Source organism: Sitodiplosis mosellana, unplaced genomic scaffold, assembly GCF_009176505.1.
Source record: "Sitodiplosis mosellana isolate CC-2019 unplaced genomic scaffold, AAFC_SMos_1.0 Smas_scaffold_6034, whole genome shotgun sequence".
Lineage (NCBI taxonomy): Eukaryota > Metazoa > Arthropoda > Insecta > Diptera > Cecidomyiidae > Sitodiplosis > Sitodiplosis mosellana.
This window is the reverse complement of record NW_022601275.1, coordinates 66,030-86,384: the sequence shown is the minus strand read 5'-3', so window position 1 is coordinate 86,384 and position 20,355 is coordinate 66,030. Positions and strand designations below refer to the sequence as shown.

Sequence of the window (20,355 nt, the reverse complement as noted above, 5' to 3'; positions counted from 1 at the left end):
TGTGATTTGTTGTTGTTAAGAATAAAAACAGAGCAAAGTAAACGTCAAACGTGACCACAGAGTGTACCTGTTGCGCAGCTACGGATATATGACCATTTATTTATTTATAATGGAAACTAGTTAATTAAATTATGTCAAACTAGAAATAATGTTTGTTCAACAAAAAATTACTAAAATTTATTACATCTTTCGGTCTCGACTTGAATTCTATTAGTGAGACGTAAAAGAACGCAAGTTGGTCCAACTTCGTAGCAATAAAGAGAAGTATGTTTCATTGCAACTAATAATGGTTAAAAGAATGTATGTTCGTTTTTAGTGGGTCCTCGCAGTTTTTCACATTTTCCGCGGAACTGATAAGAGATAACAACTTGATGTCTTCAGCAAAGTTGTAGCACTCGAGGTCTTCTATAACATTGCTGAAGTCAAATACCTCTTATTTCCTATCAGTTCCGCGAAAAGCGCGAAAAATGATAAGAAAAAAAAAGTTCTATATAAAATTTGCTTTTTTATGTGCGCGATTTGCGAGGTAAGAGATAGATGTCTTCAGCATTGTAATAGAAGACCTCGGGTACTACAACTTTGCCGAAGACACCAAGTTGTTATCTTTTATCAGTTCCGCGGAAACCGTGAAAAACCGCGTAGGCTAGACGGGATGCCAACATACTTCCTTTTAACGCAGATAGAATCAACAGAAAACATACTTTCCTTTTCAAAAATATAAATCGACCAAAAAACATATATTCTTTTACGTCTCACGAATAGAATTGTAAGTTCAGAACTACCAACAGGGACTTGTTTAGATTGGACGTAAAACTTCTCCTCAATTCACCACCTCTTTGATGAATTGAACGACGATTTTTGCAGTCACATGGGCCGTTATTACAATGTTCAACGTTCAGATTTTACACGTTTAAGTTAGGCTATATTGGACCGTTGACATGCGGCAACCTACATTCTTTTCTATGTTGTTGCACAGAAAAAAAATATAAAGGCAAATGAACGACGAACAACAAAATTACCTCTTTCTTCCTTTCTGGCAAACTGAAATTTTTCTTTACGAACGGACGATGCAAAAAAAAAAAACAATAACAACGAAAAAACGGGTGACTACGATTTGCACATTTTCATGCCATTCCTTTGGTTTAATTCACGATATCGAATTACAAACACTGGGTCCCTAGTGCCATGGCGACCTAACGAATAATCATAAATTATCTCTTACTTGGTAAACATCATGATGTTTTCTTAATTAATTGCGTTCGATTCTCAGTTGGTCAGCACTTTGTTGCTGTTCCTTCATCGGTCTTTTCGTCTCTCTTCCACGTGCGGTGTAATCTCTTCGCTACGGGTCTTTCTTGGGTTGGTTGGTTGGCTTTCCTTCTCTCTCTCGCTCTTATGCACCTTGTGCCAAATTCCAATCGATGAACAAAATTTTTACGCCGTCTCGATTCGTCAACCGAGTACGGCGTGCTGTATCCAAAAATCGCATTATTTAGACGGTTTTATGTGTGTTTTCATGACGAAGCACATGACATATGAATCGAACGGAATTTTTCTTAAATGAACCTTACTTACATAATTGGAATTTCCAACACTATTTCGAAACTTGGTCCTACGCAATGTGCCACTTATTTTCTACGTGCTACGCTAATTATTTTTACTCTATTTGGCTCAATTGGCCAAATTGGCTTTGACTGAACAAAGGGAAAAAACTACGTTTTAGTACACGACGGCGAAAAAAAAACATTCATTGGCGATGCGGCTATGTTCGATGTGTTTCGTGCGAGGTCCAGCGACAGAAAGACTGAGTCGATCATGCGCTATGGGTGTGATTGCCTGCGCCTCGCCACGCCTGTCGGTGCGTGTATTCTGTGTCGCTTGTCACTCGCATGGTTTGCTCAGTAGCATCGCACGTTTACCAAAAATGAACGTTATTGTCTTATACCTAACAAATGCTTATTGCTAATCAATAGTGAATTTGGAATGGCATGGTATGCAGCGTGAGTGTCGATCAATAGGATTATGCATACCAAAAACAAGAAACCGAGTAATAAAACAAAACTGCATCATCCGTTGCAAAAAAAAACTTCGCAACAATGTTCAGGTTAAAACATTTGTATCAGTTCATAGATGAAGTTTTCACACTAGTCAAGAATCACGATTAAATATTAAATTGAAACTATTCATGAAAAGATCAGGTTTTTTATGACTATTGGAGTAATTTTTCTGCAAAAACTAAAATATCCAGCCAGCTTTTGGCGGTTTCAATAAAATACTAGAAATACAGTTAAATCTCGCTTTACCTTTCTTTTCAGAATTTGCAACATCTTGTACTTTGTTGTCAACAGGTTTGCCGTCTGGATGTTTTCGTTCGTCATTATTGTGCTTTTCAGAGTCTCCGCTGCCTGCACGTGCGTTCAGTTCCTTCAGAGATTGCACGACATAGTCGTAGTGATATGAAAGATCGTTACGTGTCTGGTCAAGAGTTTCCATTGTTGCTTTCGCTCTTGGACTTGGCGTTGCTTGTGAAGCAAACTTCCACTGGACTTTGATTTCAGTTTGTAAACTCTGCATTAGGTTTGAAAAAGAAATCAACATATCAAGTATATTTAATAATAGAGTTAACAAGGTTTATATATTCAATTTATATGTGAATGTAAAGGACGTATTCATAAGTATTTTTCGGAAAGCAATTGCATTGTGGGTAAATCAAATGTTAATGTTTATGAAAAATGAGAAGAATGAGTTTACACAAGAGAAACAATCAAGTGGCTGTGTGACGGCTCACGCACACACTTGCATTCACGTCAGTGAATCCGAGTGTGTGTGGCTGACACTTCTCGCCATCGCACGGCGAATTTAAGAAATGACAATTTAAATTCTATCGTTAGGATGTGCTCGCCACAGCATTACTGAGAATGCCACACACAAAATCAGCAAAAGTCTTCAATGTGTCAATCGCTTCCGATTGATGGCGCTGTCAGAAGCTCTCTGAAGCACAATAAAAGTTGGGAACGTAATTATGACAGACAAAATAGAGCATGTTCTGTCAATATAAAACAAATTTCACAGCGGATATCATTCTTATTAAACTACACATCGGTTGGGAAAATCGGTAAAACCGGCCATGATGTCACCCAGCTGGTTTGTTGGCCCAAATCAGTGGATTTGGGTTGGTCTGTGGGTTCAAAGGATCCCATACGCATACATTCAACACACTTTTAAAAATAAAATAAAGGGTCTTACGATGTAAGACGAACTTTTCCGCAGTGGTGTCTGAATATTTGCTGATTGAAACTTCTCTGGCAATCTCGATTGGTACCCATTTTTCATCGATTTTCGATATGTACAATATATTTATTGATTGATTCGTTGCATACAGTGTGTAACAGAATTGCGTGCCAATATTTTAATCACGCATTGCTGGGGCCAAGAATTATCGAAAATGTAGGAAGCAAAGTTTTGGCCATCGGCGAATTTTTGGCCGAAAATTCGTACTATGGCAAGGTGGTCATATCTTAGGCTATTGCGTGCGTATTTTTGATCACAACTACATGAATATTGGCTTATTTGAAAGGTATTGAGGACCTCTTAGTGACACCACATGAATTTTGTACAAAAATATCATTTGGCTTGGCCAAAAATGGCGCCGGCCAGAATGTTCTGAAAAATCAGAAAAGTTGAAGAAAATAGTAATTTTTCTCGAAAAAATACGTTATTAACATATCTTTTTCAAATCGAAAATGGAAAGAGCATACAATTTTAGGGTGGTATGCAAAAATCTGTATCTCAAATTTGTTTTCATCGGCCGCAATGCATCATCGAATTCAGTCCTCGTTGGCCTGTTTTTGACCAAATATGGCATATTGAATATTAAACATATTTTCGGCGTATTTTTTGTTTCAGTTACATAAATTGTGATTTTTTTCGAAAGATATTGAGGCCCTCTTTAAGTATCAGTAGAAGAAGTATTGAAATATCGACACAAAAACGGCCAAAAATGGCCAGAAATGGCCGAAAACGGCGCCGACTCCAAACCACAAAAATCAACAAAAATCCATGTTTCGAGTTCAGTTTACTAGCTAGAACTTTGGCGTACACAATTCTTGCAAAAGTATCAGACTGTTTTATTATTTCTTCCATTGGTGATCAATAGAGACACATAAGTGATGATATTTTGCGTCGAAACATGGATTTTTGTTTATTTTTGTGGTTTGGAGTCGGCGCCGTTTTCGGCCATTTCTGGCCGTTTTTGTGTCGATATTTCAATGCTTCTTCTACTGATACTTAAAAAGGGCCTCAATATCTTTCGAAAAATATCACAATTTATGTAACTGAAACAAAAAATACGCCGAAAATATGTTTAATATTCAATATGCCATATTTGGTCAAAAACAGGCCAACGAGGACTGAATTCGATGATGCATTGCGGCCGATGAAAACAAATTTGAGATACAGATTTTTGCATACCACCCTAAAATTGTATGCTCTTTCCATTTTCGATTTGAAAAAGATTTTTACACAAACTTTAAAAAAAGTAGCAATATTAACTGTGATATAGCCATCCATTGAGTTGGTGATCAACTTTTGATCTGCCATTAATTTATAATTTATAATGGAAACTACCGTTTATGTTAATGTATTTGCAAGTATTGTAAATCTGTTCTTATGTCTTTCGGTCTCTACTAAATTACAAATTCATAACTACCAACAGGGACTTGTTAGATTAGACGTAAAACTTTTCTTCAATGTATCACCTCTGGATAAATTGAATGATGACTTTTGCAGTCATTAGGGCCGTCACTACAGTGTTAACGCTTCAGTTGGTCTTTCATTTTTTACACGTTTAAGTTAGGCTATATAATATAATAGCCTATATTGGACCGTTTACATTTCGGCTACCTATGCATTTACATGTATTGATTAGGTTATCTTGTGTCAATGCTTTTTAGACCAAATTGTTATACCAATCGAGAAAGACTATTACAACTATTTATTGTATAAAATTACCATATATTGTACAAACACAAAAATATCAGGTTTTTCACGACTCTTGGAGTCGTTTTCCTGCAAACCAAAATATTCCGGCAGTTTTTGGCGGTGTGAAATAAATAAATAAATAAATAAATATAAAAAGATTGTGCGGCACGTACGACGTACGACGTGGGACAGACCCACAAAATATCGCCCTAAAAACCATTTTTTCGTGTTCTACGGTCTTGAAAACGGATAGAAATCATGTTTTTGTGGGTGTTAAAATTTGAGTCAAAAACAATACTTTCTCTTTTAGGACCTTCGGGTCCTGCGGAAAAGTATAAACGGCGTACTTTAAAGTGGAAATGTCAGCCAACATCGAAATTCTCCAGATTCTTTGGAATCTTTTTCAATTCTTAAACGCGAATTAAAGCACTATTTACTGACTAATCAATAATGCGATTTTAATTGTTAAATTTCATCTTTATAAAATACTCGGATTGATCGTTATGATTGATCTCATTAAATTTTTGGTTTCTACATAGAATTAAGATCTTTCTTTCTTTGATTTGGCTTCATCTTTTTCTTCGAATTGTATAAAGTAGAGTCTTATATTATTTTATGATGTAATTCCCCTGATTTTCCTGATTCAGGCCGGTTTTGCCATGGTTTTCCGGGCCCATTCGCTGGTATTTAAAGTCTCTTCGTGAATACCATCCCCCTTGTAATGTAATTGTCTCTTTGCTAAAGACACATAGAAAATATTCCCCGGAATTTTGAGGAGTTCGCCGGAAAATTTGACATGCATATGTAAATTTCTATATAAATTTTCACGGTAACACTTCAAATTTACCGGCATTGACACACACCTGGCAACACCTGTCAAATTAGACGTCTACTTTTTAGCACTACATGAAATCTAGAGCTACTAATCTGCTTTTTTTTTTACTTTTCCCAACCTGTGCTTCTCTCCCATAAGAACCAATGTATTTGACGTGACAGTGAATAGCGGTAGCGACTAAATAGGATCTGCGGTATATTTAGTAACTATTCAACGGCGCGAATTTAAATATTTGACATTTAGTAGTTCAAACTATTTCGCAATAGTACGTAAGTTATAAGTGTCACACACAGCGTGCTTGTTACACATTTATATTCTCTTTCGTTATTGAATAAATTATATTTTTATGAAAATGCCCACAAAACGATATTGCAAAATTAAATTTTGTGAACATGAATTTGGTACTTTTTTGGAAAATATTTCATTCTTCAAGTAAGTTTTAAAATTTTCACACATTTTCCCAAAAACGCAAGTGAAGTATGTTAAGCAACATTGAATATATCGTTTTGGTTCGAACCATAATGATCATTATTGAAAAAAATTGTTTGGATGTTTATTAAAATAAAAAACACATTTACACAGAGTACCTAAAGAAGCTGAATTGAGGAACGTTGACAGAATGTCATGTAGTTCTGATAATCAACCACGCTGTCTAATTAGGCGCTACCGCTATCTCGCGCCGCTCAAAAGCACAAGTTGACTTTTCCGCAAACTTTGTTTGTATAGAAAAGAATTGGTTTCACTAGCCAAAATTTCATGACATCTTGCCATTTTTTGCAAAAATAATGGGAGTCTGTGAACAACCGAACACCTACTTGTCCATAAATTTGGTCCAAAATCGACATTTCTTGAAATTTTCCTCGAAAAATAGACTTTTGTATGAAAAATCACACAGAAAGCCATTTTTTAGGGTTTTGGTCAAAGCAAACTGATATTTTTTTACAAAAATAATGGGAGCCTTCAAACAACCGAACACCTACTTGCCCATAAATTTGGTCCAAAATCGACATTTCTTGAAATTTTCCTCGAAAATTAGACTTTTGTATAAAAAATCACTCAGAAAGCCATTTTTTAGGGTTTTGGTCAAAGCAAACTGATATTTTGCAAAAATAATGGGAGCCTTCAAACAACCGAACACCTACTTGCGAATAAATTTGGTCCGAAATCAACATTTCTTGAAATTTTTGAAATTTTGTTCGAAAATGACACTTTTGTATGGAAAATGGTCGAAATAGTTATATTTTAAGGTCAAAAATGCTATGAAAAAATGGTCCATTGAAATTTTGGTTAAACTTCAAGCGGGAGGTAAACTAAATTGCTGCGGAGCGGAAAAGTTTGGATTACGTATGTAACTCGTTTTATTTCTTAATACTTTTTGAGTGATGAAACAAACTATGGTGAATTTGAATTTTATGCTCATGTTTTTTATTCAATTTAAAACAGATGCACTAACGGCAAATAAGTGCATAATATATCAAAGCGCCAATCAAATTTTTATTATCAAATGTTGTTTAAAAATTACATTAATTTTTCGTATAATATTTTCTGTGTCTTGAACAGAATTAAAGTGATTTTAGATTCTATGCTCATATTATAATATATAATAAATAATTATTTATTTAATTTAAACCAAAGGCAGTGTATTTCAAAAAAATAATAAAACCAAGATCTTGTAATTCATTTTGCAAATAAATATATTACTTCAAAGTTACTTTGATGAAATACATTTCATGTAGTGCGCCAAAAAATAGTTTGTTGTGAAATAACAAAATAGATTAAGTAACTAAAAACTCAAGAACGCAGAGCGGAGCGAAGCGAAGCGCTCCCAGTCGATATATCTCCGAGTAAGTTGTATTCCAGCCGTTTTTTCGCCTAGACTTTAGATGAATATACGCTCGAAAGTAGATTTTTAGTTGAAATTTTACAACTTTTTTTTATATTTTTTTTTCTATGACGATTTTATTATGTTCAATACAAAATTAGTGAAAATATTTGAAATTATTTCAAAAATGTCCAAAAAAAATGGCCACTCCGTGATTTTTTTGGGGTTATGACGGCCATTTTGCTTATTTTGGCCAGAATGCCAAGAATTTTTACCGATTTTTTTGCATAATATTTTGTATTTAGTTCCATCCTTTAAATATCAGTTGGTTTTGTATCCATTTACAATCACCTTTAGTGGAATTTTCCCACTTTTTCCCACACATGAATCGGAGCTCATATGCCATGGCCGATTGGCCGTTTTCAGGGTGTCCAAAACCTCTACGAATAATTGTAAAAATGCAGAAATGCTCTAAAGAGCACCCAAATCAATAAATAATATTAATACAAATCAGAAACATATCAATAGTCCGCATTTTTTGCACAAAACTGTGGGTGCGTCTATAATTATTTCGCACTTTCATCACGTCAAAAACAGAAAAATCACAAAAAAATAGGAAATATGACATCCTTTTGGGTAAATCTTTTTGTGATGTATTCGTAAACGGTCCTTAGTAAAACAATATAATAAAACTGCGACAATATTTGCGTTTATTTTTATGAAAACTGAAAAAATGAGAGTGCGGCTATAATTATTTCGGGGAGTGTAGGCGAAATACAGATCGAAAGCATTTACCAGCCGAAATCCCGTCTATTATTACCGGGCTTATTTTAAACTGTGTACAGTTTTCGGTGAATAATTTCTTCACGTTTTTCTTCGTTCTGTTTACTTGTTATTGTTGTTGATTGTTCATTTAACTATACAGAACGCCGTACTGTCAACAACGTTTTTTTTTCTGCTCCGTAGAAGTTACAATACTTTCCTTGTTATTTATTGTTTTTATTCACTTTCTTGTGATAATTTCGATTATAGTGCTAATTTAAACGATAGTTTTCAACGAGTATACTGTGGTTCAACGGATTAATTGAGTTTTTTCTACAAAATTGGACTAAATTCAATTCATAACAAACAACATAACCAACAAATCGCCAAATCAACCAAACCGACTGAAATCATGTCTAACCTACGTAAATGCAATCCTGATGACTGTCCAGCAGTGAATGTGAGTTCAAACTATTTAGTTCAGTGCTACAGTTGCCACAGCAAATCCCATTTGCCCTGCTATGATATTGTGCAATCAGCAAAAAATATCTTCGTCTCACAAAACATTGTGTTTATATGTGATGAATGCTTGACGGATAAATCACCTGTTCGTAAACAAGTCAAGAACATGGTTCAAGCCACTTTGAAACCGGGCGAATTGGGTATCTCCAACACACCATCTCGCCCGCTGCCCAAGACCACCAGCAAGAAAACAAAAGATGAGGCAACAAACAAGGCACTCGAAGCCCTAACCTCACAAATTGAGAAAAATACCGAGCAATTGGCATTGTTGAAACAAAGTGTCAATGAAATGGATTCGACGGTGAAGGAGACGGCAAAACAACATCATCATGATTCACGAAACGTATCGAATGCTCCAAATTTGCCGCCTGCTCATGATGAACAAAAGACATCAATTGATGCTGATGCTCGTCGTCGGAATTTGTCTCGAGTGGTTGATGCAGCAACAAAATTGGCCGTGAAAAATCGTCAATTGATGCCGGGCACGGTCGAATCATTGAATCATGGTCTCGGAAATGCTGTGAATTTACACGCACGCAAATCACATGCAAATAATAAAAATTATATCGAGCGCGTTAGTCTGCCCAAAGCAATTTATGTTTCACGTCTTGAACCGACGGTTATGAAAGAGGAAATCGTAAATTTCATCAACACTCAGATACCGAACGTTGATCAGGCTCACATTTCAGTGCGTTGCCTGGTAAAAGCAGGGCAAAATCTCGAGGAATTGACTTTCATTTCATTCCGTGTTGCGTGTACCGAAGCACTATATGAAAAAATGATTTTGCCGTCATTTTGGCCACAGCACGTATTGATTGGTGATTTTGTCGAGGAACAGAAGCCGAAGAAAGAAAGAAAACCGCTTGGAAATTTCGTTTCAAGCAAAATCAATGAGTTGGCCAACAAAAGCAGTGGTAATCCGGAGACGATGGAAATGGATGATTCAGCTACGGCCTCAAAAAACGATTTTATCGACCTGTCACATCTCTCAACGGACGGCTAAATATTGAAAAAGTAAATCGGATCTGTAACCATCGGCAAATTATCCACCATCACCACCACCACCACCATCATGATCATCTTATCCACCAAACCAACGAAACCAATGAAACAATCAACAATCATGTTGCACCAGATCCAGGTAACTCATTAAAAATTAGTATGTGTTCTCGCCGAGCGAGAAATGATTCTGCACCACCTAATTTGAGCTCTTCTTCTCCTTCAAAACATCGCAGTCGCCGCTCTCAACCAAAAATCACCAACTTCTTCAAACGCAACTCAAATACGCCACAAATCAACGAGATTCATCAACAATTCATCAAATCAGTACTGTCATCAGCCAGCATGTACATTCAAAACGTTCGTGGTCTGCGCTCCAAATCGAAAAAATTCTTCTGCAATTCATCTGCTACTGAACATACCATCATTTCACTGACGGAGACGTGGCTTACCAGTGGTCATAGTTCTTCTGAATATTTCGATGAAACGTACAATGTGTTCAGAATGGATCGCTGCGAAACAAATTCAAGTTATGAAAGAGGTGGCGGAGTGCTAATTGCAGTTCGCTCTCATCTCATTTGCAATGACATCGTATTGACTGGTACAGCCAACATCGAATGTGTATGTGTAAAAATTCAAACAGCGAACAATTCCAATGTGTTCATTTACAACGCATACATTCCACCACGCTCGGATGAAAATGTTTACATCGCTCACTTTCGTGCGATACGCGCTCTGTACGACATGTCAAACCAAAAAGACACAATTATACTGACTGGCGATTTCAACATTTCAAATTCAAATTGGGTTCCGGATGAAACCGAGACGAATGTACTTCTACCAGCATTTATTGCACCAAAATTCGCAGCTGATTTCATCGACGATGTTCTAAATCTCGGGTTGCAGCAAGTCAACTATATTCGGAATCCAGGAAATAACCTGCTTGATTTGGTATTCACCAACGATTCAACCAGTCTCGAGATCTCAAGTCCTTCACCGCTGATCGACATTGACAATTATCATTTGCCCATTTTAATATCATTCGAATGGCATCTGCCCAGTACGTCAACGACTCCGAACTCTACGTTCAATTTTAAAAAAGCTGATTATGTCTCGATCAACCGATTCCTTGATAGTGTCAACATTGAGATGCACTTTCAATCGAAATCGCTGGATGAAAAAGTCTCATTCTTGAATAACGTGATTCATGAAGCCATTAACCGGTATGTACCTAAATCAGTCAACAGATTTGATGCTAACTGTCCATGGAAAACCAAAGAACTACGCCGATTGAAGAATAAACGAAATAAGGAATGGAACAGATCAGGTGACAGCATCAACTACCGTAATGCTCTAGCCGAATTTAACTCATTGAATATTCAACTGTACAATGACTACGTCAAGAAAATGTCATCGTCTTTGGGCACAAATCCAGCATCATTTTGGCAATTTGTTAATTCAAAGAGAAAAAATGCAAATACACCCCAACTCCTTCGTTATGGTGAAAAAGAAACAACAAACACATATGAGCAGTCGAAAATGTTTGCCGAATTCTTCAGCACGAACTTCCATGATTCATCGCATCAAAATATCAACGACAATCAAATGAATGACCGTCACATTACAACGAACGTTTTATTTGATCTTGACGAGCATTTTGTTTTTGATGAGCTCATGAAAATCGACACAACTAAAGGAATTGGACCGGATGGTATTCACCCTTTGCTACTTCGAAATTGCTCGGCATTACTCTATAAACCACTATCGATTATTTTCAACGAATCACTTGCATTATCAGCGTTCTCCACCGCTTGGAAACGATACAGTGTCAGTCCTGTCTTCAAGAAGGGCGCAAAATCGAACATTGAGAATTACCGTTGCATTGCTAAGTTGCCTACCATTGCTAAATTCTTCGAAAAACTGGTAAACATCAAACTCATCAAATTGATCGACACTCAAATAATTCCGCAGCAACACGGATTTATGAAACATCGCTCAACGACAACGAACCTCATGGAATTCACTCACTACGTGATTAAGAACCATGGTCAAGTTGATGTGCTCTATACCGACTTCAGCAAAGCCTTTGATAGGGTAAATCATCGCATTTTGATATCGAAACTTAAAAAATTCAACCTTCCGCTTAATCTTGTCAACTGGATCGAATCGTACATCACCGATAGACGACAATTTGTGTTATACGAACATCAACATTCTGACGATTTTGTAGTTAACTCCGGAGTTCCACAAGGAAGCCACATAGGACCGACATTGTTTTTGCTGTTCATTAATGATATAGCGACGAAGCTAGGCCCTGACGTCTTCATTTCACTATTTGCTGATGATCTCAAAATTGCAACGATTATAAATTCACCTGATGACATCAATAAACTTCAATCGGCAATAAACAAACTCAAAATATGGTGTATTGAAAACGATCTACACCTCAACCTTGATAAATGTGCAATCATGTCAATCTCAAATCGCCAGACTGCGAACATCGTAATTGGTAAATACTTTTATGGTGCCCATGAATTTCGTAGAGTCAACGAACATAGAGATCTCGGTGTACTCATTGATTCAAAATTGAACTTTATCGAACACATTAACGCCATCACTGCTAAAGCAGCGTCGACTCTGGGTTTCATCAAGCGATTTTGCTACGACTTCAGAGATATTTGCACACTCAAGTCACTCTACTATGCTTTGGTTCAATCAGTACTGGAGTATTGCAGTGTGGTTTGGCTCCCGTTCTATGAATGCCACAAAGGGAAAATTGAAAGTATTCTCATTCAATTTACAACGTTTGCGTTGAGAGAATATCAAAATGCAGCGAACAACTACACGATTTCGAGCTACGATCAACGCCTGTTAAAACTTGACATGCAATCGCTACAAAGACGACGTATAAACGCTTCAATGATGTTCTTCTACGATCTCATCAATGACATTATTCATTGCCCGCGACTAAAAAACTTCGTCACCCAAAATACAAATGCAAGAAATACGCGAATTTCATATTTATTTAAAATTATCGACCAGCGATTGAGTATCACGAAAACCGCCCCTATCAACCAAATGTGTTCATACTCCAACTTGATTAAACCATTATTTCAACAATCGTCTTCACGCAACAACTTTAAATCGTCACTCAAAAAACTTCCTGATACTGTCTTCAGGATAAAGTCATTAGCTAATACCTACAGCACGCATTTTTTTCCTAACCTAATGTGATTTATGCTATAAGCAGAAAAATGTCTATTTATCACTCATTCCATTTAATGTAACTAGTTAATTATATTATCAAATTTGATCGGCTATGCAGAATCAGCTCTATTTACAATATTTATTATATTTTTATTTTTTTTCAATCATAAGAATTGAATAAAAACAGCCAGTCTTTGGCGGTGCATTATTATTATTATATTATTATTATATTGATTACTGACTGTTAAACATGTGTACATCGAACTGTGAGGTTAAAAGCCAAATCGCTGGGCTGCTGACGATGCTGGAGCCAATATGGACCAAATTAAACCAGCTTAAACAACTTTATCCTGACGAAATTAGCTCCCTGAGTTCGGACACAAATTCGATAAATCGGCAAACTCACGTACTGAGCCCATGGATGAAACGCCATAGCCAACTCAGATTCAGCAGCAAATATTGGACAACGTTTCAAACTCGGGTTTACCGCTTGAAGACTTGCAAAATGTAAACATGTCACGGCGGAATAAAAACAAGCGACCCAGTGTTGATTCGGACGAACTGAACTCTTTAGATGAAGGGCAAAGTGACACTTCAACGCTGTGCAAATTGGTTTTTCGTCGTGATGCCAGAGGGAACAGCGAAAAAAACGGTGCTTATTCAAATCCCGTTGATGCTGTATTGATGCGCTCGGTTTATTTAACTGAATTTCTACCGACAACCGAGCCTGCCGACATTATTAATCACTTGAATAGCATTGAAACCGTCCGACCATTGACAAGTGATTTCAAAATAACAAAGCTCGTGAAGAAAGACGAGAAAATGGAGTTGTCATTCGTGTCATTCACAATCGATGTTCCGCGCCAACAAAGTGTTGGTAAGTGACAAGGTAATAGCCTCAGGTATCTGGCCCAAGAAAATCAAAGCCACCGAATTTCAGGTCAAGTCTGTGAAGCCATCTGCACCGGCAAACCGTCCCAAAACTCATGACAAGCAACAAATTCGGTCGCAACTACAATATTTGATAGCAAAGCAGTGGCGTATCCAGGGGGGTTGGGGGTTCAACCCCCCCCCCCCCAAATGAAATGGAGTTGATTTTTTTTTTCAAATGATTAAAACAAAATCGGATTTCGTCTGAATAAGCTATGACTCGATTATAACGAGAGTGAGTGTTCATCATGGAGTATGATGGCAATAAATTAAGTTCACAACAAGACATTGCTGACTCATTTGCAAATCATTTCACGAAAGCATATACACAAAATGATACTCCCGTTAATAATTACAAAGACTGTGAATCGTTCCTGAGAGATTTGTGCCTTAATGTTCCAACAATTGATATCACCGAGGAACTGATTCTGGAAACGGTCAATAAGCTGCCAACCAATACAGTATCTGGCCTGGATGGAATTCCAAACATTTTTATTAAAAGGTGCATCCACACACTGATAAAACCGATAACACGCATATTGAGTGAATCGTTTAAAAATGGTTTCGTACCTGATATATGGAAGAGATCTTATGTATGGCCAATATACAAAAGTGGCGTTAAAACTAAAATCGACAACTACCGTGGTGTTGCTCTACAATGTGTAATTTCCAAATTACTAGATTCCATTATTGCTAATCACCTGAACTTCCACATAAAAAATATCATCCATGATAGCCAGCATGGATTTGTTCAAGGAAAGTCCACAATAACGAATCTGTCCGAATTCACATCACGAACTATTACCAATATGGAAAAGCATATCCAAACCGATGCTATTTACTGGACATAGCTAAGGCGTTTGACTCGGTTAATATTGAGCTACTCATCCAAAAACTGAGCATTATGGGTTTGAATGGAGAAATTCTAAATTGGATACAGTCATATTTGGATGGAAGACAACATATTGTCAAATTGAATGAAGCAATGTCAAAAACCATTGAAGTTACCTCGGGAACCGGACAGGGCTACCCAATTGGTGCAACATTGTTTCTACTATTTATCATTGACCTGCCCCATCATACAATCGACTCAGTATTACAATCATTTGCTGATGATACCCGATTATGGAAACACATTCAAGACTATGATGATTGCTTAGCCTTACAAGCTGATCTGAATAGGATTGTAAAATACTTCCAAAGTAATCAGCTGAAATTGAATGTCAAGAAGTCTAAATTCATATCATACCACCGAGGACAGCTAAAATATAATTTTGAATACACGATTGACCATGACAAAATTTACCGTGTCGAAGTGATGAAGGATCTGGGAGTCATTTTGGATGTAAACATGAATTTCAACGCACACATTGAATTCATTACCGCCAAAGCAAAGTCAAGATTAGCATGGATCAAACATTTTGGGAGAGAGTTCGAGGACCCGTGGACAATTAAGAAATTATTTTTCACATTTGTATTACCGATTATCGAATATGGCTCACAGATTTGGAGCCCATATACCGCTGAAAAGATTGCTCGAGTTGAATCCGTCCAAAAGCAATTTTTACTATTTGCACTGCGTAAAATGAAAAGGTCGCATGGATTTAAGTTGCCACCATACGAATGTCGATTGCTGGAATTGCAAATGATTACGCTTGCGGAACGAAGAAAGATAGCTCAAATCACAATGGTACATAATGTGTTATGCGGGCATACATCATCGAGACACATTATGAACGAAATCAATATTAGAACACCACGGAATTGGACGAGAGACACAGCATTCCTATCTCTACCAGTACGACACCGTGATTACTCCAGATTTGAAGTAAACCAGTCAATCATATGCTGTCTACATACAATGATTTTTATGACAAGTTTGTGCCAATTAAGCCACCTTTAACTCATAAAGAAAATAAGAATTATAATAATGTTCCTACTCCAGTCTGTGATACTTATTTAATTGATTTTAACACGAGTACAAATACTTTTAAACAGAGAATAAATGAATATTTTAAAAGAAATAGATTATGGAGAGAGTAATTAATTTTGTGCAAATATATAAGAGAATATTTATATCAAATAAACCACCTCTGGCGAAGAATGTATTGGTATGGTGCAGGATAATTATAATCAATTCATTTATTTTCCATTTCTTCTGTTGTGAAGCATGTTCGAATGATTTGAATAAACCAGCAAATGCAGCCAAAATCAATGTGTTTTTCGATGGTCAAAAATATTACATTACTTTCTTTGAATTCAAACTTATCTGTGTTTTAATAGCATTCGGCATAACAACACTTCTACAAATATGTCATACGTTGCTATAAGTAGACTAATTTAAGCAGTAGAGGCAAATTGATTTCAATAAACCTTTGTTTATTATATTTCATGATTTGTTTACCGTCGCTGAAAAAATGGCTAGCGAAATCGGTGCAAACATCACAATACCAAGAGTAGTAAGCCAGCAATGCAATCGAGATAACTATGCGTGCACTTCTGCCGAAGAGTATTATAGATTGTCCATTTTTATGCCTCTCCTTGATCATGTCATATGCAATTTGGAACAACGGTTCTTAAAACATAGGGATATTTTGAATAAAATACAGAATATTTTGCCCAATTTTATTACTTGTTTGACAGAAAAAGAAACAAATGAAACCGTTGAAATGATATTGAAGCAATGGCCAAACATTGAATATGACAACGAAAATATTGTGAAGAAAGAAGCTCTGTTGTGGCAACAGAAATGGGTTTCAACAGAAGAAAGACCGAAAAATTTTATTTCGTCACTAAACATGTGCAATAATCTAATATTTCCAAACATATACACTACCGTGCAAAAGTTTGGAACCACTAGGTTTTGTATGAAAAATACCTAGTGGTTCCAAACTTTTGCACGGTAGTGTATAATATTTTGAAAACTTTAGCCACGATACCTATTACCATTGCCACACCAGAGCGATCTATCTCTACGCTTAAGCGTATTGAAAAAATAAAATTTTGATTCTCATACTTCATTTTTCTACTGTAGGGAGTATGTGTAAGTTGACCCACCCGCCGATTTTGTATTTTGACCTACAAATCGTCAATTTGGCTAGTCTCAATCGATTTAGAAACGTCAAAAACCAATATAAAAGTAGTTCCCAAGAGTGAATACGCGTCTTAAACGGCTCGGATCGGCTCATAAAAAAATTTTGCAAAAAAAAATCATTTTTATAAAAACTAAATTTTTTCGGACCATCATCAAGTAGACAATTTCAAAGATATCAGCAAAGCGAGTATAAACTTTCTTTACTAGTTTTTCGTGTATTTTCATAATCCGAAGTCATTTCACACATATCATTACATGGCGAAATTCTTTCCGTGCATATTGAAATGTCGACCAATTTTGTAAGTTGACCCACCCGAAAAAAAATCAGAAAAATGAGACAACTATTCAGCGTGAACACTTTATATACGAGATTCATTGAATTTTAATGATTTTCCAATCGTTTTCGGATTTGAAAAACACGAAAAAATCGATAAATATGAAAAAATAGAGAATATGTATTTTTTTACTATTTCTATATTTTTCTACATTTTTTCATTGTTTTTCGTAGTTGTAAAGACCAAAAACGATTTAAAATCCAACGAAATTCAATGAATTCCATATATTGAGTGTTAATACTGCATGTTTTTCTAAAAAAAAATTGGGTGGGTCAACTTACAAAGAAAAAATTTTGTTGCCAAAAATCAGACTCTTAGAAAATTGACCGAAATGTTTTGTTTTTACAACCAAAACTAATGAATTTCCTGATCAAATTGTAACTTTTTCGGCTCTCTTTCCAATGGTATATCAAGTGTGCATTTATCTTCATTCCATAAAAAGTTATGACTAAAATGATTAGTGCGGGTCAATCTACACATAATTCCCCTATATGCGTTTTTTTCTGAAAATTCCCTTTAAAAAACTATAATTGAAACCCCCCCCCCCGAAATTCAACTCTGGATACGCCACTGTAGCAAAGCCAGCTCATCCAAAATCAAAAAACTCCAGTGGCCCAGTGAGAACCCAACGGTTGGAACCGGCAGTGCATGCATCGAACTGGCATTGCAACAAACAGCCACCGCAGCGCCCACGCAGGGGTCGGCGCCAACGCAACCCGCCAAATTTGTGCCAAAAGAGCTGTTGTCTCCAACGTCAGCCTCAACCCGTCGTGAAGAGGCAGCACAACGGCTGCAGAGGTCATTGCGGAGAAAATCGTCAAGATTTTCAACGCCGTTGCTGCAATTAAACTCATGCACATCGGATGATCACTGCGTTTTGTGTACAATCTATTACCAAAACTGTCGTAGCATATGCAACAAACACAAACGCTTCTTTTCTACCGCCGCTTCCTGCGATCACGATATGATAATTTTAACTGAAACGTGGCTCAGAAATGATATTTATGATGCTGAATTTTTTGACGATTCATATTCTGTTTTTCGTAAGGATAGACTTTTTCAACGCGGCGGTGGTGTACTAATTGCAACCAAAAATAAAAAATTCTCCAGTGAAGATTGGAATACGTTTGTGTGAAAGCCACTACTAAATCACACGTCATCTACATCTACTGTGCATACATTCCACCAAATTCACCGCGAACAATCTACGATTCACATTTAGCAGCTATGCACAAAATCGCTACCGATCCTGAAGATGTTGTTATTTTTGTTGGTGATTTTAATCTGCCACATGTGGAATGGTCAACCGATAGCGACGACGACAACATCATGATTCCAACAAAATTTGCACCTGAGTACACGGCCACTTTCATCCAGGGACTCATGAGCATGGGAGTTCATCAGGTAAATCATGTACGTAATAATTCAAAAGAACGACTATTGGACTTGTCCTTTGCTAATGATTTCACCAACATCTTTGAGCGTGTTAACGAGGCTAACGCACTGACGGAAGTGGAAGATCATCATCCACCGATATTAGCTACATTTGAGTGGCATGGAAACAATACAACCGAGGCCAAAATCAAAACAAAAGGATTCAATTTCAAGAGGGCCAACTAGAGGGACATGAATGCACAGCGCACCTTACAAATATCAACTTCACTGAATTATTCCATGGAAAGACAATCATCGAGAAGGTGAACTTGCTGCACAAGACTTTGGACGATGCAATTATCAAATTAGTGCCCACATACATCGTCAAGTCGATACAAAAATGTCCATGGAAAAACAAATTCCTTATAACACTAAGAAATAGGAAGAATAAGGCATGGAAACGCTACAAACGGTCTGGCTTTAAACCGTACTACGAATGGAAATACATTTTGGCGTCTCGCGAATTTGACAAACTCAACATAGAATTGTACAACGCTTACGTGGACAAAATGAAATCCTCGCTCAAGCATGACGCATCGAGATTCTGGCAATATGTCAATTCAAAGAACAGAACCGACAACAAACCAAAAGTCATGCAATTTGGTGATGTGCGCACGGCAAACAAAACAGAACAGGCTAATCTGTTTGCAAAATTCTTCATCAGCAACTACGATGACTCAATGATTCAGGGCGTTCAACAATCGCCCACCGAAAAGTCACAGTAAACGGAGGGATTCCAGCTCGACATCAATTTTGTGCTTGAAGAGCTACAAGCCGTGAACACCAAAAAAGGTACGGGTCCTGATGGTATGCACCCATCGATACTAAAGAATTGTGCGAGTCATTTGGCGGCTCCACTCACCGAGATCTTCAACGAATCATTGCCAGCTGGCCATTTCCCTGACAAATGGAAACGCTCGAGTGTATCTCCCATTTTCAAAAAGGGGCCAGATCGAAGATAGAGAACTACCGTTACATTGCTAAGCTCCAAACTGTGGCAAAGTTCTTCGAGCACTTGGTGAACGTCAAACTTCTGTCTCTGGTGCAGGACAAAATCACCAAAAAGCAACACGGCTTCATGAAGTCCAGATCTACTGCATCTAATCTCAACGAATTTATCTACTTATTTATTATTATTCTGCACCATACAGCGTTTCTTCGCCAGAGGTGGTTTATTTGGTATAAATATTTGGTTGCATATTTACAATATTTTTAATGTATTCATTATTTCTTTAGTTTCTCCAAGTTCTAATTCTTCTAAAATAATCGGTTATTCTCTGTTTGACAGTATCTGTACTAACATTAAAATCAATTAAATAGGTATCACAAATTGGAATAGTAGGGGAATTATGTGTAGGTTGACCCGCACTAATCATTTTAGTCATAACTAGCAAAAAATGAAACACACCATCAAGCACTCGAAGTAGTCATCCAT

General features: G+C 36.8%; 1 protein-coding gene across 1 annotated transcript in view; it reads right to left on the bottom strand.

Moving 5' to 3' along the window:
* Positions 1-1,110: 1,110 nt before the first annotated feature.
* LOC129573269 (dystrophin, isoforms A/C/F/G/H-like) overlaps positions 1,111-20,355 on the bottom strand; it is a gene marked incomplete at its 5' end in the record, with an annotated part of 83,197 nt that continues 63,952 nt past the window's right edge. Inside the window, 2 exons of the mRNA XM_055453655.1 lie at positions 1,111-1,470; positions 2,304-2,568. Of these exons, the coding sequence (XP_055309630.1) occupies positions 1,394-1,470; positions 2,304-2,568 (342 nt within the window). The remainder of the gene's footprint in view (positions 1,471-2,303; positions 2,569-20,355) is intronic.